The 24,272-nt window shown below is 49.3% G+C and overlaps 1 protein-coding gene across 1 annotated transcript in view; it reads left to right on the top strand.

The window, feature by feature from the left end:
- The window catches only part of CNDP1 (carnosine dipeptidase 1), a 30,743-nt gene that overhangs the window by 5,236 nt on the left and 1,235 nt on the right, over positions 1-24,272 (top strand). Inside the window, exons 3-11 of the mRNA XM_058691805.1 lie at positions 1,945-2,094; positions 2,796-2,958; positions 3,680-3,768; positions 9,156-9,356; positions 12,302-12,386; positions 18,012-18,172; positions 19,219-19,383; positions 20,624-20,765; positions 23,949-24,096. Coding sequence (XP_058547788.1) covers positions 1,945-2,094; positions 2,796-2,958; positions 3,680-3,768; positions 9,156-9,356; positions 12,302-12,386; positions 18,012-18,172; positions 19,219-19,383; positions 20,624-20,765; positions 23,949-24,096 — 1,304 coding nt within the window. The remainder of the gene's footprint in view (positions 1-1,944; positions 2,095-2,795; positions 2,959-3,679; positions 3,769-9,155; positions 9,357-12,301; positions 12,387-18,011; positions 18,173-19,218; positions 19,384-20,623; positions 20,766-23,948; positions 24,097-24,272) is intronic.

Below are 24,272 nucleotides of genomic sequence, written 5' to 3'. Positions count from 1 at the left end.
AAACTAAAATAAGGTGGGGAGTCCAAGAGCAGTCATCTAAAATACGCGTGGTTTTTGACAAAAACGGTGGCTGTCCCAATGTCAGCAGCTCGGGCCCCAAGAGTGGAATGTGATTGATTATTATTTTTTTTAATTTTTAAAAATATTTGTTTATTTTAGAGAGAGATAGAGCATGAGTGGGGGAGGGGCAGAGAGGGAGGGAGACGCCGAATCCGAAGCAGGCTCCAGGCTCCGAGCTGTCAGCACAGAGCCCGACGCGGGGCTCGAACTCACGAGCCGTCAGATCATGACCTGAGCCGAAGTCGGACGCCCGGCTGAGCCACCCAGGCGCCCCTGTGATTGATTATTATTGATAATTCAATACTAGTTGGTATTGATTGGGTGCCTGTTAGGGCCCGGGCGCTGAGATAAGTCATGTGTCGTCATCTTCTCTGATCCTCGCGGAAAGGAATGCTTGTTGTCTTTTCGGCTTCCCTCTCTTGTGTGGCCAGATGTGTGCATTTCCCACATGTCAAGCAACTATATAGCTCTCTGGACACCAAGGGGGCATCCACAGTCCAGCTCCCTCCCGACCCACCTGCCTGGCATGAGCGTCACCCCCCCTACCCCCACCGCCGACTATGGATGCCAGTCACGGGTAGTGAGCCCCCAGTTACCCACAGGTTCCATGCAGCTCCCGTGACTCCCGCTCAGGTCCCATCGTTTGCTATAACAGCTCCAGAACTGAGGGAGACAGTTACTTACGGTTGCCATATGTTATGTAATAAAGGGCATGATAAAGGGTATGTGTGAGCAGCCAGCTGAAGAGGCACAGAGGGCACGGTCTGGAAGCACCTTCTGTCCCCCTGAGGTTGGGGTGCGCCTCGTTCCCGGGCCGCGGATGCAGTCGCCAACCTGGAGGACGTCTGAACCCTGTACTTTCAGGGACGCTTGTAGAGGCTTCTTCACGAAGGCAGGATCGATTGTGAACCAATGTCCAGCCCCTCCCTCCCCAGAGGATGTGGCTGGGGTCGGAAGCCCCAAGCTTCTAAACACAGCGTGGTCTTTCTGGGGACCAGCCCCATCCAGAAGCCCATTAGAACTGCCTCATTAGAACAAAATATGCTCCTGCCTCCCGAGAAATTCCAAGGGCGTTGGGAGCTCTCTTTCAGGAGCCCAGTCTCTGAACAAAAGATACTCCTGCACCGTCATCTCATAGGAAATTACCAAGGTTTTAGAGGCTCTGGTCAAGAGCCCAGGACAAAGGTCAAAATATACATTTCTTATTGTGTGATGGTATCACATGCACAACTGCCCGCAGGTGGAGAGCACTGCCCTCCTCATGGGGATGAGGGACATGTGCTGTCCCTCCAGCTCGAATGGGCAGAACCCGGTGCAGGAGGCAAGGCTGTCCGCCTGCGGAGGCCTGAGTTTAGGCCCCGGGATACACTGCCCACTGGGTTCCGGAGGTGCCAGGGGCTGACCACAACACCTATATGCCAAGGGTGGTCAGGGAGCCCTGCAGCCCAGCTGAGGCCACCGTGTGCTTAATCAGAGTGAGCAGTGAGGGCCGGGCGCCTCCGGGGCCTTGTGGGAGGCCCGGCGTCCTGGAGCAGAGTCACCAGACAGCTGCTCCAGGCTCTTACTAAACCAGAAGTGGTGGGTCAGGAGCCCTGCCGTGCACCCTGTGGATCCAAGGAGGACAGGCGCAGCTGTCTAGGAAGGCAACCCTGTGCCCAAGCTGTCCTGGCCTGTTCTTCCTTACACAGCAAACGTCTCTACCGGCCCGTCTGGCGGTTCATCTTGGGTGTTGCCTGTTTGCCAGCTCAGTGTTCAGGTCAGATGAAGAGTGCTAGAGATTTGGTGTCCCCTACCCCTGAGTGACGTCTCAGTGAGGAGCACCCCACCCAGAGCGGGTGTGGGTGACACTCCCCAGGCAAATCACCTTGTCGCCTTTCCTCACAGATACTTAAGGAGTGGGTGGCCGTAGAGAGTGACTCCGTTCAGCCCGTGCCCCACCTCAGGCAAGAGCTCTTCCGAATGATGGCCCTGGCTGCAGACAAGCTTCGGTGCCTGGGTGCCAGCGTGGACTCCGTGGACACGGGCTTTCAGCAGGTTGGATGGCCCCTCCCCCACCATGAGCAAGGCCACCTCCCCGGGCGTCAGCCATGGCTTCCCGTGGGGGTGGCAAGACTGGAACTGGCTTCGATCCTCCAAAAAAACACCCCTATAGTCTTCATACCCAGTAAAGATGAAGAATTACATCTTGTCCCCGATGAGATGGTGTTACCGATCTCTTGTTGTGTCAGGACTGGGAAGGCCCCCCTCCGTATTCTATTCAGTTACTCCCAAACCGTCCTTTCCCTTACATCCAAATGCACCTTTCTCAAAGGACCCAGTCTTTCGTCAGAGTTACGGCTTATCACTGCATCTCGGTCACAAATGGCAGCCCTCCATCTAAGTGCCGTTGCACCCGCGTCAGCACTGACGAATCCCTGAATGGTCTGTTTTCCAGAACCATGTCCACTGGATTTAAGCCTTTGGAGTCTGAGTTCATACTGAAGAGCATGTTCGATTCAGCTGACTGTCACCGTGCATCTAAAAAAGTATTTTTCATTACGTTTTAGGTTTTAATTAAGTGGCTCATGGTACCCTTTTTAAATGTAGATAAAGCGATGATCAGAAAAACTGCGTGGGCTCTACAGAAGACCATGGGTAGAAACAAAACAGGACTCCTACTCTCATGTCTGAATTTTCTGGAGGAACTAGACAACATTTATTTATTTTTTTTTATGCGACCTGTTTTTCTTCTGCAGCTGCCTGATGGTCAGACTCTCCCGATACCCCCCATCATCCTGGCCGAACTGGGAAATGATCCAAAAAAGCCCACCGTGTGCTTCTATGGCCACTTGGACGTGCAGCCTGCTAGACAGGAAGATGGCTGGCTCACAGACCCTTACATGCTGACGGAAGTGGATGGTCAGTGATGCATCAGTGTTGGGTTCTTTGTAGATAAGGGATTGCCTACAAGGCTTGGGGACTAAAGATGTGACTCCTATCCCCTGTCACCGTTAAGGATCAACAAAATGCTGCCAGTCTTATAGTGTACCAGTTGTCCAACAAGGCTGGCTGTTAGTCATTTGTGAAATAAACTACAGCTGCGCGTGTGATGCATGCTCTTGGGCGAGTTAACTCCCAAGATGGGGGTTCTTGGGAGGAAGGTAGTCGTCCGGGTCACACAGTTTCCTTTGTTAAAATACTGAGTGAAATTATGTTTTTTAAAGAAAAGAAGAAAGGTTAACAGAGATACATACCCTGTTTTCATTCTCATGCGAATTATAAACTCTTGAAAGGAGAGGCTGTGTTACATGGCATTCCACAACAGGTCTGCAGGTTCTTTCCAGCAAGCTTGGATAAAATGGCTAATTCCTATTAAGGCCAGAGGGATTTGTATATTGCAAATTAGTTTGTATCTTAGATGCAAAATAGCAAAATAGCTTGCATCTATTATCTGACTAGCTGATGGCCATACTGTTTCTACAGAAGAAATCGGACATGGTGATCTCAAAGCAAGATTTGTGCCTGGAAAAATAGAAAGTACAGTTAAAATGATTACCCATAAAACTACCTTTGTTTTTAACTTGCTCAACTTGGCAGGGGTGTCTGTGCCTTTCTCAAAGTCCTTCCCCTATTTTTAAAGGAAAACTTTATGGTCGTGGAGCAACAGACAACAAGGGCCCCGTTTTAGCGTGGATTAATGCTGTGAGCGCCTTCAGAGCCCTGGAAGAAGTAGGTAACCAGCTGTGTTTGGGAGGGGATGTTGTCGGCATTGGTCACTATGATCACGATGATGATGATGACAAGGACGATCATGGCAGTGAAGGTGACAGCGTTGATGATGATGACCATTATGACGATGGTGATGATGACAGTGCAGGTGGTGGTGATGGTGAAAATGGCAATGACGAGGATGGTGATTGGCAACAATGACAATGATGATGACGATGTGGACATTGATGATGACGATGACAGTGATGATGACATGATGATGACGACGATGACGATGACATGATGATGACAATGACGACGATGTGGACATTGATGATGACGACAGTAATGATGACATAATGATGACAATGACAGTGATGATGACATGATGATGACAATGATGACGATGTGGACATTGATGATGATGACAGTAATGATGACATAATGATGACAATGACAGTGATGATGACATGATGATGACAATGACGATGATGTGGACATTGATGTTGACAGTGATGACAATGACAATGATGATGTGGACACTGACAATGACGATGATGATGACAATGATGATGATGTAGACATTGATGATGACGATGACAGTGATGATGACATGATGATGACAATGACAATGATGTGGACATTGATGATGATGATGACAGTGATGATGACATGATGATGACAATGACAATGATGTGGAATTGATGATGACGATGACAGTGATGATGACATGATGACAATGACGATGATGTGGACATTGATGTTGACAGTGATGACAATGACGATGTGGACACTGACGATGACGGTGATGATGGTGATGACGATGGTGAGGACATAATGATGACAATGACGATCACGATGATGACGAGGACAAGGGTGATAGTGATGACGAGGGCAACGATGACCACAAGGATGACAAAGATGAGAATGACGATGACACTAAAGGCAGCGTGCTTTGTGTCACGGTGCTCCAAGCTTAAAATTGCGCTGTGTCCTCTTCTGTTCCCAGCAGTCTCCAGGGGTGTGGGTTACCGTCACACCCACTTCACAGATGAGGAACTTGAGGCCTGGGAAAACAAAGGGACTTTCTGAGGCTGCCCGCTGGTCTGGGGCAGGGGTGGTGCTGATGCTTTGAGCCTGCGCTGGTGACCACAGTTAAAAACAAAACACCAAGCACAGGAGGAGCCTGCACTCGTCCTTTTTATCTTTCTCTTGTCTGGTCTCCTATCTTTATCTGTCTCTCTTATCTTTATCTTACTTTAGCTTGTCTTTTTTGTCTTCTCCTCCTTAACACAAGATATGGCTTCATTAATAGAGACAGACATGCACTTTAAAGAACGTATTAGCTGCTTTACAGATTATCAAGCTAGAACTCTCTGGTATGTGACATTCTGTCTGAATCCTCAGATCTCTTTCCATTTGTGTGAAAAGTGGTTTCAATAGGTGTCCAAGTCAGGGCATGGAAAGGTAGGAGTGCAGCTCTGAGGAGGGGGACCTCCTCTTTCAGGCCACCGGAGGATGGCGTTGGTGGACCCAAGCTTGCATCTAACTGTCTCATGCGATGTTCTTCAAGGGTGGTTTCGTCTCACACCACCCTCCTCCTACCAACGAATGTGGTTAGACTCCAAACCGAGGATTCAATCTAGCCGTGTGGCCACGGGCAAGAGAGTTCATCTCTCTGGGCCTCAGATTCTGCTCTGTAAAAATGAGGGCATTGATTTGGGTGGTCAGCTTTCCAACACTGTTCAGTTGATGGCGTATTTCCATTTGGCACCAAGTTAGCCCGTCGAGTTGGTGAGCGTGATGGCAGGGAGAGCCTGGCCCTTGGCTCCTAGCCCCCGTCCGTGCTCCCTGTTCTGGGGAAGGCTGGGAAATCCCCGCGCCGAGCCCGAGCCAGCTGCAAGTTCAGGGAATCTTCCTGGAGAGGAGGCAGCTCTGGGGCTAGACGTGGTGGGAGGGGCCGTTTCCAATGGAGACGGAAGAGAGGAGAGGAAGGAGGGGAGGCACCACCGTCACACCCCGACTCCTAAGGCACTTCCCAAGGAAAGCCGCCTGCCGGCTTCTCCCTGTGCATGAAGTTCAGAGCACCTGCTGTGCTCCAGACACCTGAGAGGTCCAGGGGCTGCAAATACAGGTCCCCATGGTCCTGGCCTCATTCCCTAGCTCGCACCGGACCTGCTTCATGGCCCTGGGGTCTCTGGGTACACTGAGATGGCCTCGGAGTTTTAGGAAGTTCTTCAAGGCCCTTTGAGCCAGAGCTTCCCTTCTTCTCAGGACTTACTTATGAGGCGTCCATTGTGGAATATTCCTTGAAGTGCAGTTCGGAATGGGGCGCCTCAGTTAAGTCATAGGGTTGACATTTTGCACCTATCTTGTTCGATGCGGTATTACAAGAAGAAGGAAGCTTGGGTTGGCTCTGTTGGTTCCGGGACATGCACATTTATTACACTCGGTTCCTGTCTGGGCTCCACAAAGCATTAGCTCTGTGCCTCTGGAGTGCAGAAGGATTTTGTGGGACCGAAATGTGTAACCTTTCTACCTTCCTCTCCTCTTGCTCACATGACTTCATTGAATTAACCATTTGAAGATTGGATATTTAAAAAGGAAATGGGGCCCATCGGGTGACTTCATGGGCAAAAAGGAAGGTGTTACCAGTCACAGAGGAAGCAGACCCTCTGCCCGTCGTCCCCACCCCAGCCCCAGCCAAAGGCTCTGAGAGCAGCACACCCTGTCTAGGACAGAGGAGGCTCGAGGTAGGGGTCCCGCCGTGTGGGTCTCCATCCAGCCTGTTCCAAGGAGACCTGGGGAAGTAGGGGCCTGTGTCCAGGTGCCAGGCAGAGCGAGCCAGCCCACCCTCCCGGATGGCCTCTTCCAAATCCTGTCCGTCAGACCGGGTCCTGACTTTGCCCCATGTTTTCCTAGAGGCAATTTCATCAGCGGCCAGGGGCTGCTCTCTCAGGAGGTCATTTTCTCCTGCGACAGAGCAGAAGAGAGGGATGTAACCGCTCTTGACTCCACTGCTTTATCTCACTGAGAAAGACGGGCTTCCTAAGTGAGCCCATTGTTCTGGCTGGGTCCCATTGACCCCCTGCAAAGCTGCCTCCTGAGTTGTCATACCTGCTTAAATAAGCCCTGAGTGTTTAACATGATCTTGGTTTCTCTTTCTTTTTCTCTTTCTTTAGTTCTTTCTACATTCTTTCTGTGTCTTCTTCCTTATTTCCTTTCTTCCTTCCCTCCTCCCTCCCTCCTTCTCTCTCTTGTTTCTTTCTTTCTTTCTTTCTTTCTTTCTTTCTTTCTTTCTTTCTTTCTTTCTTTCTCTCTCTCTCTCTCTCTCTCTCTCTCTCTCTCCCTTCCTTCCTTCCTTCCTTCCTTCCTTCCTTCCTTCCTTCCTTCCTTCCTTCCTCTGTGTCTCTATCTCTTTCCTTCCTCCCTCTCTCTCTGTTTCCTCCCTCCCGCCCTCCTTCTATTTGTCTCCTTCCTTCCTTCCTTCCTTCCTTCCTTCCTTCCTTCCTTCGGAGAAAGAAATATTTATAATAAAGTTCCTATATATAAAGGCCAAAGTTTGCTTTGCTTTTTAAATTTCAACTCTGAAATGCACACGATCACAAACAAAACAGAAGAGGGGCGCCTGGGTGGCTCAGTCGGTTGGGCGTCCGACTTCGGCTTGGGTCATGATCTCATGGTTCACAGGTTTGAGCCCCACATCAGGCTCTGTGCTGACAGCTCAGAGCCTGGAGTCTGCTTTGTGGATTCTTTCTCCCTGTCTCTCTGCCCCTGCCCAGATCATACTCTGTCTCTGTCTCTGTCTCTGTCTCTGTCTCTGTCTGTCTGTCTCTCTCTCTCAAAAATAAATAAAACATTAAAAAAATTAAAAAACAAAACAAAAACAGAGGAGATGTTCACTGCCCTTGGACAAATCAGTTAATCTCTTGGAGCCTCATTTACCTGACGTGTGAACTAGGAATAGTCCCCTCGACCTCAGGAACCTAGAGTGGAGTAGATGAAGTCCCAGGTAGGAGGAGCTCCGAGCCCGGGAGTGTGAGGCCCTTTGCAGTGTGGTTTCTTCCTTGCTGGTGCCCTCCTGTTCTTCTGCCCTCCCATCCTCTCTCTGTGTCTTGCTTATCGAGCGCGCAAATGCACCTCACCTCAGTGGCTAATTCACCGAGAGGCAGACAACTGTTAACACCCATACCGCGTAGGTGGGTAGGTGAGTGGCCGAGGAGTGGAGCAGCTCGTCTCGGGTGCCTTGGGTGTCAGTGACAGAGCGGACAGCTGTGCCGTCTGCCTCCCTCAACACGTAGCAGCTACTGGCTTGTGTTGTGTTAATCACATTTTGCCAGAAAATTCTTAAGCTTTCCAACTACTTCTCAGCAATTGTTTTCTAGTTAAATGTTAATAAAGAGCTTTCAAATATTAATATTTCAGAACTTCAGCTTAACTTCTTAAGACACATAGAAATAAATGTACCCAAGGGATACATTTGAACAAATCGTTATCCCCAAATGCCCTTAACCAACTGAATGACCGAAGGTCACTTAATTTCTAATATATAATCCTCCGCTCATCCTGCCTTTGTTAATCTTTGGTGAGTCAATCCCACTCGTTAAAACTAATTAGTATGTTTGTGCCATCGATTATCTGCATGGAATTACTTCTAGAGTTCTCCTGTGCATGTTTTATGCTCCAGGAAAAGACTTTGACCTCTCCTCTTCATGTGGCTCTCAAAGATATGAAGTTATAAATTATAAAGATACAAAAAGATCAAAACCGAATGGGGGAAAGGCACATTGTAAAAATTTTAAAGGAGCTATTCTGTGCCCTAATATTAGCTAGAGAGAAACCTGAGTTCCATTTTGCTGCAAGATCAAAGCCTTTGAATAAGTTAAAAGGCAGATTGAACTCAAAGCTGAAAAATAACAGATACTTGAAATAAAAATTATCCTGAGGCTTAAACATTAGACAGTCGTTCAAAGGAAGGAGTTCTCATTTATCACGCTCAGAATTACGAGAACAGAAAAAGATTTGTAATCGTGTAACCTTTCTTGAAAGGTTCCTTTTGGGGAGAAGGAGGAAGGTGCCCATCTCTGTGGCGGCCCAGCCGAGCCCTGAAGTGTAGACGTTGCTTTCTCGGTAGGAATTCCTTCCCCGAGTCCTTTGTGGTCCACGCTGAATCAATGGGTCATGCTGGAGGCCGTACGCTGGGCCTTCCCTTGAATTCTGCTTCCTGGTCTTAGGTCTGACCCCTTTGTTATAAATGGAGCCGTTGGGTATGTGGACAACCCGTACGTTGAATGCGTGTGGTGATGTATTTATGTCACACGTGAACTACTTCTGGATCCGAAAAGATGAATGGGCATGTTGTGCAAGTTTTTGACAGAATGGTCTGTTCTGTTGTTAATCTGATTCAGGATCTCCCCGTGAATATCAAATTCATCATCGAAGGCATGGAAGAAGCCGGTTCTGTTGCCCTGGAGGAACTGGTCAGAAAAGAAAAGGACCGGTTCTTTTCCAGTGTAGACTACATCGTAATTTCAGATAACCTGTGGATCAACCAGGGGAAGCCGGCCCTTACCTACGGCACGAGAGGGAACAGCTACTTCAGGGTGGAGGTATTTGCAAGCTCCAGGAGGGCGAGGGAGGAGTCCGTCCTGGGATCTTGGAGGGAAGAGAGAAAGCTCTTGAGAGAGGAGAGTTCTGACCTGGAGGCTTGGCCGGGTCACAGAGGTCACGGAGGTCTCAGGACGGGGGATTCAGGAAGCCCCCCAAACAGAGTGGCTGTGCTGTGTGCATTTTTCTGGAGAGAGGATACAGGGGTTGGTGACTCACAAAACCAAAAGGTTTAGGAAGCACAGCTGTGGAGTTTGGAGGTGAGAAGAGCAGTGCAGGGGGTAAGGAGACTGCCTGATGGGGCCCAGGCTGCCGAAAGGAGGGGCAGGAGCCCCACGGCAGGGGGAGGAGGGGGGGGCCGCATGGCTGAGGCTGATGGGAATTCTGGCTCACTCCCTGTGCAGCCTCGTGCAGGCTCCTTCACTCGGAGCCTCCATTTCCTTACCTGTAAAGTGGGCCCAGTGATCCCCTCCCAGGCTCGTTGGGATCCCTGAGTAGGTGGTCCAGTTTGGCTTCCTTTAACTTTTCTAGTCATACGATAGCACTTTAGAGCCAGACGGCCCTTCCTGGGAGATCAGTAGGTTTTCAGCCACTTCGTGTGTCCTCGTGCAACAGTGTGCACACTAGCCACACGTGCCCTGTCCACACCCGACGGCCGTGAGCATGAGAGGGTGTAGAGAAGGTGGAAACGCTCACGCGCTCGCAGGCGCTTAAATGGCAGCGTGTGCCTTCTGCTCACCAGGTGTGGGGATGCCGAATCCCAGGCCAGACAGCCTGACTGAAACAGCCCCTGCCCTCGAGGAGTTTACTGCCCGGAGACCCAGATGCTTGAAGACATGGGAGGGAGAAGCAGCGAGGTCCTTGAGGAAACCTCTCTCAAAGACTTGGCCTTGAGAAGGCGTGACATGAGAGAACGTCTAGAGGGGCACAGGGTCTGGGCACCTTCAGGAGGCAACCGAAAAGCTCCGAGGGAGCAGGGGGTTTATGAGAGCAAAGGCACGGGGGCGGCGGTGGGGCGGGGGGAGGGTCCTGAGCTCTTCTGAGCAGGTGCAGGATGACACTGCCGAGGGAGAACGTGCAGGACATCTGTCCCACCGCGTCTCTGGGTCTCTGCTGAGTAGGAAGTACGTCTGCCTGCCACAGGGTGACTGGGGACTGGGTGGGAGAACGGACCGGATCATGATCAAGTGTCGGGGAGGCTTGGGCAGGGAGAGTCCCCTGCCCTGCAGTTGGGTCATTGTTAGCAGCTGAGCTCAGTAGCCAGGGTAGGAGAAGGCCCAAGTGGGCAGGGCTGACCCAGGGCTGAGGTCGTTCCAGGCGGTGTGATGGAGGGACGAGGGAGCGGCCAAGAGCAACACTGGCCACAGACAGTTAGAAGTGATGGGCGATGCAGGGCTGAGGGGAGACAGGAGGACAACAGGTGCGGAGATCTTGGCTTGGTCAAGGGAGGCCACGAGCAGGTGCAGGAAGTGACAGGAGAATCGGGGGTGGGGGGAAGGTGGGAAAGACTCTGGAGGTGGGACTCTGCAGGCCCCACAGTGCTTTACTTAGTGTGACTGCCTCATGAAGTAAAGGTTTGAAGCTTAAGTGACTCAACGGAAGATGTGTCGGGCAGAGTTTTTTTTGTTTTTTTTTTTTTTATTTTTTTTTTCAACTTTTTTTTTTAAATTTATTTTTGGGACAGAGAGAGACAGAGCATGAACGGGGGAGGGGCAGAGAGAGAGGGAGACACAGAATCAGAAGCAGGCTCCAGGCTCCGAGCCATCAGCCCAGAGCCCGACGCGGGGCTCGAACTCACGGACTGCGAGATCGTGACCTGAGCCGAAGTCGGACGCTTAACCGACCGCGCCACCCGGGCGCCCCTGGCAGAGCTTTGAAGATGGACCGGAGGAGGGGAAGACCAACCCGGCGGGAGAGACGGGGGGGACGAACCAGAGAGACATTTCAACGCAACTCATTAGGAGCTGGTAGCAGATTGGGTGTGGGGTGCTCTGAAGTCAAAGATAACTTTAAGGTGACGGGTTTACAGGACCCGTGTCCGTTCTTCTTTTGGAAATGGGTGAGCTGGTAGGAGGTAGCTGTGGGGGCAGAGGCGCAGCTCCCCTCCACATCTACGGGATTTCAGAAACTGGGAGCACACCAAAGTGTTATGCACCAGAAGCAACCAACATTTTGAGGTCAGGTGAGTGGTAGGTGAAAGGTCAGACCTCCAGGGATGGACACTGAAGGGTGTGGAGGTAGTAAATGAAGCACAGAGAGGCAGTTCTTTTTTTATTTTTGTTATATTTTTAATGGTTATTTTTGACCGAAAGAGAGAGAGAGAGAGAGAGAGAGAGAGAGAGAGAGCACAAGCCAGGGAGGGGCAGAGAGAGGGGGAGACACAGAAGCTGAAGCAGGTGCCAGACTCTGAGCGGTCAGCACGGAAACCGACGCGGGGCTCGAACCCACGAACGGCGAGATGGTGACCTGAGCCAGGGTTGGGTGCTTAACCGACTGAGCCCCCCGGGAGCCTCCTAGGGAAGGGGTTCTTGAAGTTCTGTGTGTAGAGGGAGTAGGAGCCAGGGACGGAGCTCCAGGGCGGGAGGCAGGGGAGAAGTTACCAATAGAGACACCAGTGGAGTTGTAAGAAAAGGACAGAGAGGAGGTTTCTGGAAGGAGGGCTGAGCAACAGGCAGGGTTGGGCTCCAGAGACGTCAGCCCCTTGGGGAAGGGGCTGCTGGCCTCAGACAGAGCCATGTTGGAGGGACGGTTGGGGACTGAAATCAGCTTCAGAGGATGCAGGAAAGAACGGGAAATGAAGACGCGGGAGGTGTCCCACGCCCTGAGACCGGGAAGTATCCACCGGAGTCCTGAGGGACAGCCCGTGGGGTGTGTCCGACCACGTGATAGCTGCTGCCAGAGCTACCACAGGGGTAAGCGCCTGTCTTCTCTCCTACCTGCCTTCCAGGTGAAATGCCGAGATCAAGATTTTCATTCAGGAACCTTCGGTGGCATCCTCCATGAGCCAATGGCTGATTTGGTTGCACTTCTTGGTAATGTCTTATTTCATTTCACTTTTTAATCACTGGGGAACCTGCTGGAATACAGTTCCGTTTGGTTCAGTGCATCTCTCCTCCCTTGGCTTCCGAGCCAGTTCTGAGGAAGGGTCGAGTAGAAGAAGAACCGTATTCCTAGCTTCCCCCGCTTTGGCTAACTGTTCCTTGGGCTTATTGAGTTCACATTACTTTTGTTCATGGACTGAAGCTCTTCCTCAATTCACCCCCTTTTCTTTTACTGGATATTGTGACATAACTGGCCATGCTCAGGGTCACTAGCAGAGAGACCCTTCTGGAGAAGCATCCAGAGATGATGCCAAATACATCAGCACCACTTAGCTCCTTTTGTCCAGGTTGCTGTGGCCCCCAGTGGCACAAGGACTCCCGTGGGCCTGCTCGTGGCTGCCTGCCCCCGACCTTGCAGCGTGTCTGGGGCACAGAAGCGGAGGTCATGTGTACGTGTGTGTGTTTCCAGAGAGCCAGTGTGCCCACCCTGATCACCTTGATTCTTCCTGTAGCTCTTGCTTCTGTCGGCCTGCCCAGCATCCGGCTGGATCCCGGGAGTTCAAGGAAGCTTCATATTCAGGGGCCTCACTTGGATGAGCCCCTTTTGCAGGCTTGGCAGGGACTCTGTGCTTTTGTGTTCATAATTGGGTGTCCTTTTAAAAGAAGAGGTTCTCAGGGAAGCATCAGACCCCACAATACTTGGATCTGTCTTCACTTGGCACAAAGGGTACTTCTGTGAAAGTTTTGCAACGTGTCCCTTTTGGGCCAGACATGTCCCAAAAAGCATGTCCGCTATGGGAGTCAGCTAGAAAAAGTCTCTTTTCTTCGTGTGTGGACACAGCGTCACCTCTGGCCCCCTGGCTTGTATCCCCTTGGCCTCGGCAGTCTCGAGAGGGCACCATCAGTCCATCTGCGCCATTAGGGTCTTCAGAACTGTTTTTACTTGTAAAGCTTCTTGCTCATTCATTCCCCAAAGTAAATAATGAAATCTATCCATCGATCATCTGTTATCTAGCTACGCTGTCATTTATCTCCCATCTGTCTGTCCTGTCTTTTTTTTTTTTAAGTTTATTTATTTTGAGAGAGAGAGAGGGAGAAAGAGCTCATGAGAGGGGAGGGGCAGGTGGGGGGGTGGGAGAGAGAGAGAGAGAGAGAGAGAGAGAGAGAGAGAGAATCCCAAGCATGCTCCACACTGTCCACACAGAGCCCGATGTGGAGCTTGAACTGTGAGATCATCACTTGAACCGAAATCAAGAGTCGGACGCTTAACTGATCGAGCCACCCAGGTGCCCCTGTTCTTTCTGTCTCTTTATCTATCGTCTATCTATTCCTTTATGACCTTCTACTTTTCCTAAACTATAACTCTTAGACCATATCTCACATGCTTGAAAATATCAGACGGAATACAACAATCCATTCTCTTTTAAAGTTTTTAAATTGTTTCCAGAAGAATTCACATAGCATGCAACTCGGTATTGTGGGGGGGAAAAAGAGTTAATCTTCTGTTTTACCGGAGCTAATTTTCTTTTCCTTAAGAACAGCGTCATCAAATCTCTATGGTACATTTCAATCTCCCCGAATCACGATTGCTGCTTTGCATCCTCTCAGACTGTATGGTTTCGCCCAGGCATAGAATTCTGTTTAGTCCTACAAATGCATATGGTTCTCTTAAGAACAATCCGATCAGGATCACGAACAGAATGAAACACACATGGTTTCACTTTCTCTTAGTTTTGAGACAAATCATATAATCCATAATGAAGTGACTCTGGATTGGGTCTTCTATATGGCTTTCATATGCTTTGTAGAAAGACCTGAAGGACATACGGTTGAACTGCAGCACTGGTCAGATGACAAGCAGGGATTTTGCTTGCTGACCGCGACAGCATCTTGGCTCCCGGGCTCTCCCCGAGGGCTGCTGCGTGATAGGATGCCAGGGAGAGCGGCTTCTGTTGGGTTCTCCCCCCCTGCAGACTGGCAGGTGCCCTACACGTTAGTCAGGTGCTGCTGTGTGACCTTGTGCAAGTTCCTAATCCCTCTGTCCTTGCTCCTTGTCTGTGTGATCCCGGTAACCATGAGTGCTAATGAGTCATAAACATGTGTTGAGTGCCAATGGTGTGAAAGGCATGGGGTCTCCACCAGGGGGATACAGGGAGCTCCCCCGGGCCCCGGGAACACCGCAAGTTCCTGTTTTCAAAGAGGCTTAGAGTGGGGTGTACATGGGAGGTCGGAGGAGGTGGGGGTGGACATACTCAGTCTGCACAGAGCCCTCTGCTCCTGGGCATTCCTCGGTGGGCATTCCTACTCCCTGCCCTCACCTAAAAGCCACAAAGCAGGGAGGTCACCGGGTCCATGGCGCTTTTACCAAACGTTAGATTCCAAGGGGCCTCCTGAGGATCAAGGATTACTTGATTTGTTTCCAAAGGCGCCACCCTCCGCCTCCCCTGCGCTTCCAGACTGGGCTCCCGGCCGAGGCCCTCGTGGCTGCAGAAATCACATCCCATTCGGAGGATGGTGATTTCAAGTGGGAAACGAGGAGGGGGTGGGGAGATGAACTCTTGGCAAACGTCCTTTTTCTTGCCGACGCGTTCGGTGTTGGAGGACTGGGCAAAGACGCAGCGAGAACACGCCGTGTGGGGCAGAAGCACGCGGTGTCTTCCCTCCGGCCGGTCCTGCGGCGCCTGGAGGCCACCGCGTGCTGAGCCTCCCGTGAATCTCCCTGCTGGTGGGTGCGCGGGGCAGGGGGCGGGGAACTCGGGGGGGGGTGTCGGCTGTGCTCTGTCCCGCCAGCAGCTGGGATGGCTGTCCTGCATCCTGAGAAAACAGGCTCCAAGACTCAAAACCGCACCCGGGCCCCGGCCAAGTGCAGTGAGCGTGAGGCAAGGCCCCTGCTCACGTCACAGCCTGATTTGCCAAGGACCCCTGACTCCCATCCCCACGGTGATGCTTGGCACGGCTGCCTGAAATGACAGGAACAATGTCCCGGTTCAGTGTCCCGTACGGACACTGAGCATTCTGGCTGCTGGCGTGTCTCAGGTCTTCATTGTTTTGACCTTGACGTTTCGAACACCCATCTCTTCTCGCCATCGAGACCGTGCCGGTCGCGTCCCACACAACCTGGCTGGCGCCCTGCCTGCTCCTTGCTCCTGCGTGTCCGCTCTCCTTCACAGCTCTTTGCTCGTGGACCCTCAGGTGTTTCTTTATCCTGTGTCTTTCCAGCCGCATTACGGATGGGGTCTGTCTTTCGTGCACTTTTGCAGCTCTGTCCTTGCGTACAAGAGTGTCGGCAGACCTTTAGGGACGTGCCCCAAAGGGAGGACCTGGTGACTCCTGGTGGTGCTTTTAGGTTCGGTTTTGATTTTGGCGAGGGTGCAGAGCGTGGCCTGCAAACCAGTGACGGCCAGTCCCAATCACTTGGCACCCAGCTTAGTTTTTAACTTCAATTTTATGAATTGGTTTGTATCACGTATTTCACACAGGCTGTGCTGGGCTAAATGTGGCGAATCCCATAACGCAGTAGCGCAGGGAGGTGGATAGCGGTCTGCAACACCATCCCCAGGGTGGCTGTGGAAGTTTGGGTGACTTGCACAGGGGGCCCGGGGAGGGGCTAAGGAGGATGTGGTCAAAAACCAGAACAGCGGAGACCTCCCTTCTCATTTTGCTGCCTTGATGCCCTCGAAACTTGGGGTCTTGCTTTCGAGGATGGCCTCAGAGTGCTGGGACACCTGTTACGTACCACCCTACCACTGGTCCTGTGGGTTTTGGTAGCCTGTTTGCCTTGGATCCCGTTGTGCCCACAGACAGCCAGACCACCCGCTGGTCTGCTTGTGCGGGGTCACACTTGCTATTCAGCCTGTGTGGCCACAGATGGCACCATTGCTGACGAAAGCAGGGTCTTAACGTATCCTCAGCGTCCCCAGCACTCCTCCGGTTCTTTGAGCACAGCGGGTGTCCCGTAACTGGGGGGACACACCGGTGCTCACAGAGCCTCCAGCCCCGAGCTTTGTCAAGTGTCAGCTTTAACAGGAAGCCCTCAAGGTACAGTGCGTCACAGTAGCTTTTTGACATTGTCAAGTTACAATCTCATTACGCCTGTGGGGGATATGTTTTGCGAAGTGTCTTCACTTGAATAAGAGTTCCGCGTGGATTGAAGAGAAATTTCGATGTCCCGCTTGCATTTTTCACCATCTCCACTAGTCTACTTGCTGCTTTGAGAAGTATTTTTTCAAGGTAGTGAGCAGTGTTTTACTAAATCTACTTCCTCTGTAGATATTCATTGATGATTCTCCCCCCTTCCTATGAATCCCCAAACTCTTTCAGAAATAAAGGCTGGTATATCTGCCTATTCACTATGAACGCATTTGTAGTCATCATGTATGCCTCATAGACTTGATCTCAAGGATTTTATACTTTTGATTGAAGATGAGTACTTATTATATTATGGTTCTTATGGGGGGGGGGAAGCTGAGAAGGATGATTTTGGTTCCTCAGGAATGCTGTATAGACATATCCATACATAGTTAAGTTTTTATTTTATTTTTTATGTTTTTTCAATATATGAAATTTATTGTCAAATTGGTTTCCATACAACACCCAGCGCTCATCCCAAAAGGTGCCCTCCTCAATACCCATCACCCACCCTCCCTTCCCTCCCACCCCCCATCAACCCTCAGTTTGTTCTCAGTTTTTAACAGTCTCCTATGCTTTGGCTCTCTCCCACTCTAACCTCTTTTTTTTTTTTTTCCTTCCCCTCCCCCATGGGTTTCTGTTAAGTTTCTCAGGATCCACATAAGAGTGAAACCATATGGTATCTGTCTTTCTCTGTATGGCTTATTTCACTTAGCATCACACTCTCCAGTTCCATCCACGTTGCTACCAAGGGTCATATTTCATTCTTTCTCATTGCCACGTAGTATTCCATTGTGTATATAAACCACAATTTCTTTATCCATTCGTCAGTTGATGGACATTTAGGCTCTTTCCATAATTTGGCTATTGTTGAGAGTGCTGCTATAAACATTGGGGTACAAGTGCCCCTATGCATCAGCACTCCTGTATCCCTTGGGTGAATTCCTAGCAGTGCTATTGCTGGGTCATAAGGTAGATCTATTTTTAATTTTTTGAGGAACCACCACACTGTTTTCCAGAGCAGCTGCACCAATTTGCATTCCCACCAACAGTGCAAGAGGGTTCCCGTTTCTCCACATCCTCTCCAGCATCTCATAGTTAAGTTTTTAAATGATGAACATATATTACTTTCTAACTCAGCATAGATGAACATTTAAAAAACGAACCTTGTTTTTCATACAGAAGGTACAATTGAGGACCAGTGTCATGCAGCTAAGTCCTACCCAGTTACATGTACGCAGACCCCTGTATTTCCATCCCTGCACTGATGAGGTAGACATTAAAATGGGTCTGGCTCAGGCTGAGTCTGCCTGGAGACCAGCTCTGTCCTTTGGAGACGTGAGTGCTGCTAGCGGCTCTGCCCGGGGGGACCAGGGCCCGTCACAAGGCCCGCTGTGGCCACAGGAGTCACCCGGGCCCCCGCGCCCGGGCCGGAACCTCGGTGCACTCGTAAGCCCTCCCTGGCTTTGTTTCCCGTGTCCCTTGCAGGCAGCCTGGTGGACTCATCTGGTCATATTCTGATCCCTGGAATCTATGACCAAGTGGCTCCTCTTACGGAAGAAGAGAGAAAAATGTACAAAGCCATTGATCTGGACCTGGAGGAATACCGGCATAGCAGCCACGTTAAGAGATTTCTGTTTGACACCAAGGTATGCTCACAAGTTGATGGCTGATCTGAAAGAGGAATGACAGTAATAAATCATATTTTCCCAATTCCTGATTTACTGTGTTCTGCTCATCCACACATCTCAGAACTGAAAGCAGATGTTAATTCTGAGGCAGATTTTCACTTTCGTGGCCACTTACTTCCCTAAGGTCTAGATCAACCAGAAGTCTGTGTGGGGTCTGCCCAGCACTGGCCTCGGGCACGTAACCTTGGGGCAGCCACCCATCTCACAGACATGCTTTTCCAAATCAGTTTATTAGACCCAATGCGTTCAGCTGTCTGTGCTTTCTGTCTGCTTAAAGATTGAGAAGAGTCTGATCATTCCAGTTCCAAGACCCCCAGTTGTTCATTTAAATAGACAAAGTCAAGAGCCCTGGGGGCTAATCTGTGAGTTACTACATTGCCGCCTCAGTGTAAGTAAACCAGAGCCCAAAGCATTCATTTCTGGCAAATTTGGATGGTTTCTTTCCCCTTCTCCTTCTTATTCTTTTTAAAACCTTTGCTGCTCTGGTGTGTGGTGGCTGGGGGACCTGCCAGGAGAAGGGGAACCCTGTTGAACAGATGTGATAGAGTTTGTTACCGTGAAGTATATCTCTTCCCTCAGACCAGCTCTGCCTTGGTCACAGCAGCAAAGAAAACTGGCTCAACCATAAGCAGAGTTCTTTGAAGCCTTCTGAAAAAACAAAATGCTTTCACTACACAACTTATCATCGTGATGATCGGGGGTAGAAATTCATAATCAAGCCCCAAATTCTGAAAGGGCCCCTTTGCCATCTATTAACTTGAGTGCGCGAGCGACGAGGGGCCCTCCTCGGTGGAGCGGCTCGGTCAGCCAGAGGCAGCAGAGTGTCTCAGGTCTGGAGGGGAAATCCCACTTGTCTGGCTAGTCCAGACACATCTGAGGAAGGTGATAATTAGCTTGTCACAAACAGCGCTAGAGATGCACAGAAATCGGCGATACAAGCGATACAATTGAACAGTTTTACTTGAGCTTCTTTAATTTAGTAAAATGATTTTATTTTAATTCAGGAGGAAATTCTAATGCACCTATGGAGGTACCCATCGCTGTCAATCCACGGGATTGAGGGTGCATTTGATGAGCCTGGAGCTAAAACCGTCATCCCTGGCCGAGTTATCGGAAAATTTTCAATCCGTCTGGTCCCTCACATGAATACGTCTGTGGTGGAAAAACAGGTGACAGATGTGCATTGGCCCATTTATGAGGGCCGCCTCCCACGGCTTAGTGGGCTATTCAGTTGTTGGCACTGACGTATCATTTTTTCCCAACATAAAAGGGATTGTAACACACGTCAAGAAACCAATATAATTTTTGTTTGGTGAAATCTCTTTCTGTAATTGTATGCAATTACAGTAGTCAGACAAATAACCGTTTGGGGTTGGAGTGATGGGAAATATTTTTACATTAAACAGTTGACATAAAGGCAAGATTGGTTTACACACAGATGGAAAAGCTGATTGCCTACGGCCGGATGGAGCCGGAAATGCTCAAGCCTGTAGTTAGTTTGCCCGTTGGTGTCTGAAATCAGTACTCTGAAAGCAGCCGTTTTAATGAAAATGTTATCTGGAAGGAGTTACATGTCCAAATTATCAACCTATCATCAGTTTACCTCCAGTTCAACAGAAAGTAGGCTCTGGATAAATGGGCTCCAAGAATACCTCTTCCCAACTCTCTCTCATTGACCTCTTTTATTGTCTTCTTAGCACTAATTACATCCCAAAATACCCACCTTCCCAGTCTCTGTCCCTGTTTTTCCCCCTCCCTCCTTCTCTTTTTGGACGTATTGTTTCTCTTTCTCAGGAGATACGAATCCCCACGAGGGCAGGCCTGTCTTCCTCTTGCTCACAGCTGTGTTCCCAGCACCTAGGACAGTTCCTGCCACATGACAGGCAGTCAATAGATGTTTGTTGAAGGAATGAATGGGAGGGATATTTCAGAGTATAGCTTTTCTTGGGAGAATTTCCATTGTGGCAACTGGAATGGAGCCCAGGGGACAGAGAAGGACCCTGATCAAATGCTCTTTTATAGCTTAGCTCAGAATTGCCCCCACTTTCCAGAAATTTCCAAATGCATAATGTTCCCACAATAGTCACTAAGGTACTGACGAGTTAAAAAGGAGGGATATTCAAATTGAGAAGTTGTATTGTTTCCTAATTAACAAAATTCATAATAACCAGGCGTCAGAAGTCTGACACTGTGGTCAGGATGGGTGGGCGGAGGGCTGAGGACTGCAGGGTCCTGAGACAAGTGTTTCTGTAACCACTGAAGCTCTCTGTCCCTGAGGCCCCTCTGCAAGAATGAAGGCAAAATCACAGCACTGGAATTTGTCAGGCTGGGATGAAAAATTGCTATATAGTCACTGCGTGTGAGAATACCTTGACATGTTCTCTTACAAATGAAAATGTTCCTTTTCAGGTGAGGCAGCATCTTGAACATATATTCTCCAAAAGAAATAGTTCCAACCAGATGACTGTTTCTATGACACTGGGACTACAGCCGTGGATGGCAAATATTAAAGATAATCAGTATCTTGCGGCCAAAAGAGCCATCAAAACAGGTTAGACTTGCGATATCTCGAGTTGCCAGTTTACCGTGGGACCAGGTGTGGTGCCTGGTGGGGCAGTGGAGAAGGCAGCACATTCCAAATTTCAGTCCGGCCCTCAGTTCCACCAAGGCCATGTCACTGAGCGCCATCTATGCACAGGGCTCTTCATACACACTGTCCCACCGCCCCTACCAACAGCCTCCCCTGGTTCATCAAGTCTGGAGAACATTAAGGAATTTGCTGAAGGGCACTGAGCTGGAAGTGACAAGGCCAGGATTAGAGTTTATGTCTGGAAGCCTGAATCTGGGGCAAAATGGTGGACTTGAGAGCCTCTGATACCTCCGGAAGTGATGGCCAACATATAAGAATGTCCTTTAAAGGGCACAGCTGAATTTGCGTGAAAGTAAAGGAACTCTGGGGTTAAAAATGAGGAAGGGGCTAAATTTTAATGGAGGGAGCAAGCTTACAATGGGCCGCCCTGTGGGGATTTTCTTTTCTTCATCTTCTTTTTTAAAATTAAATTAATGAATTAATTTATTTAGAGAGACCATGAGCAGGGGAGGGGCAGAGAGAGAGGGAGAGACAGAATCCCAAGCGGGCTCTGTGGGGTCAGGGCAGAGCCCAACATGGGGCTCTAGCTCACGAACTGTGAGATCATAACCTGTGCTGAAACCAAGAGTCAAATGCTTAACTGACTGAGCCCCCCAGGGTCCCCAGGATTCACTCTTCTTGGTCGCAGGGAGGGGTGGGTTTTCATGGCCTTAGGCCAGCACGAGGTGGAGAACAGGGAACGAGACCCACTACATGAAGGTCGGGTCTTCCCCAAGAGCCAGGCTCACCCTGGAGGGGTGGAACTGTGGGCGCATCCTCACGATATTTGGGTCTTCAAATTCCACTCTCTGTGAGGTCCATAGATGCAAACAGCTCCAAGGCCACGTGGGATTTCCACAGAGGTGCTTCCTGGGGATGAGATCATTGTACAAAGTTACCAAACACATAAACTCAGTTCCACCTATCTGACTCTAAAACCAGTGGTCTTTTTTTATTGCCACTCTGCTTGTCCAAGGGTAGAGAAGGCAGCAGAGCTGTACTTGGGATTTTCTCGCTGGTCCCTATTTTGATGTCACATACTTCAAGTCCTGGGCTGGATCGTGTGGTTGGTGAGCACGGGACACATGCCTGGGCCCTGGCTGCCTGGGTGGGGAGAAGGAATACCTAGTCTCTTTGGCTTCTGACACTGCCCACAACTGCAAAGTAGGGGAATCTCTGAAAAGCAGGGGGATTTTCAGAGTCTCCCCAAAAGCCAAGTGGGAAAACACTGACACGTGTTTGTATGGACCTGTGGGCATTATATCCTGGGTGAGGCCTCAGGCCAGGCCCCACAGTAGTCAGAGCTGAGCTGGACTCCGAGGTTCAGACCACCCGGGAACAGTGACACTTTACCAGGGTTATCCGTAGAAAGGACAGGGACATTAAAAATTAGAGGACAGGGGGTGCCTGAGTGGCTCAGTTGGTTAAGGATCCGACTGTTGATTTCACCTCAGGTCATGATCTCATGACTGTGAGTTTGAGCCCTGCGTCCTATTCCACACTGGATGTGGAGCCTGCTTGGGATCCTCTTTTCGCTCTCCCTCTCTCTCGAAATAAATAAATAAAATTAAGGTCAATTCCGCTTTCACCACTGTTTATTTAAAAAATACAGTAAAAATAAGACCATAAAAATTAGAGGGCAGGTCTGAGGACAGTCTGAGACTTAGAGCCATAGTTGTCTACGCAATCATTCCTGCTGCTCCGGCTGTCGCAGGGTGTTACCACCAAACTGTAGAAACCAGGAAGAGAGAAAGAAGAGTCAGGAAGGTAAGTGCCCTGCGAGCTGAGGACAGATGTGGGATTGAAATGTCCAGGTCAGCAGTAAAGACCTGAAATACTCTCGCAGGAACGCATGAGGCACCTTTTGGTTTATTTGTGTGTACAGCCAGTTCTTCTAGCAAAGTACATCACCTGGACTCACATTCACACCTCGCTCTGTGGATAAAGAACATGTGGCATGTTATCTTTTGTGTCTTTATTTTGCATCTCCCCTCCATCACTGGCACCTTGTGCCCTAGCCTCGACGGTTTCAACTCATGTCTCTAGACCCTAGGATATCCATGAAAACTATTCCATGGGCTACCTTGACAGCTGAGCACAAAAACAACAACATTCAGGTGACAGTTGAATACAGCTATTTATTTATATATTGCTTATAAAACCAAAGAAGTCCTGCTTTCCAAATATTTAATTCATGAAGCAACCAATAAAAGTAGGTACATTGTTTTGCAATACTCTTGCCAGAAATGCATGACCTCTTCCAATCATGAGAAAATATCAGACAAACCCAGATGAGGTTACAAAACAACTGATCAGTACTCTTCAAGAGGGTCAAGGTCATGAAAGAGAAGGGAAGACTGAGAAAGTGTCACAGACCAGAGGAGAGTTAAGAAGCAGTTAGGATTCTGGATTGGATCCTGGAATAGAAAAAGGGAAAGATTCGTGAAATTCAAATAGGTCTGAATTGAGTGAATAATATTATTCCAATATTAATTTCTTATTCTTTATAACTTACTGATATAAGATGTTAACTGATATAAGATGTTAACATTACAGAAAGCAAAGTGAGGAACATATGGGAACTCTGTACTATTTTTGCAACTTTTCTATAAAATTTACAATTCAAAATAAAAATTTTATTTAAAAAGTTTTTTTTAAACATTTATTCATTTTTGAGGGGGTGGGCAGAGAGAGAGAGGGGACAGAAGGTCAGAAGCAGGCTCTGAGCTGACAGCAGAGAGCCCGATGTGGGGCTTGAACTCACAAACTGTGAGATCATGACCTGAGCTGAAGTTGGACGCTCAGCAGACTGAGCCACCCAGGTGCCCCATAAGGTTTTTTTGTTTTTTTTTTTTTGTTTTGTTTTTTTCCCCAAGTAGGTAATTGTAAAGAAGGCAACCATGGTTTTCTTCTTGCTTCTAGTGACTATTTTAGAATATAAACTGCATGATATCAAGAAGCTTACTTAACCCAGGCACCAAATTTAATGGTTAAATACAAAAGAAAAAGAAAAAAGAAAAGAGAAAGCAAACACTGCATTTGAGAAGATCGCTAGGGGTAGTGTTGTCATTCTTTTATTCGAATGCCTTCTTTCCTGTGTTTCAGTATTTGGAACAGAGCCAGACATGACCCGGGATGGCTCAACCATACCGATTGCCAGAATATTCCAGGATATCATCCAAAAGAGTGTGATGATGCTCCCGCTGGGTGCTGTTGATGATGGGGAACACTCTCAGAATGAGAAAATCAACAGGTTAGCGGATTCCTCGGAGGGGCCAGTCCTTCACCACACAAACCCCAAGTCTCCACATGGTAACCCTCTGACGTGCTACATACTGGCGATTGAATTTCCATCACCAAACCTTCCTATTTACATTGTAGGCTACTTTGCCCTGTCATTTGCATGGAAATAACAGTGTTTCTCTTTGT

This window comes from Neofelis nebulosa, chromosome 11, assembly GCF_028018385.1.
Source record: "Neofelis nebulosa isolate mNeoNeb1 chromosome 11, mNeoNeb1.pri, whole genome shotgun sequence".
Taxonomy (NCBI): Eukaryota; Metazoa; Chordata; class Mammalia; order Carnivora; family Felidae; genus Neofelis; species Neofelis nebulosa.
This window is presented reverse-complemented; position numbering and strand designations above follow the sequence as displayed.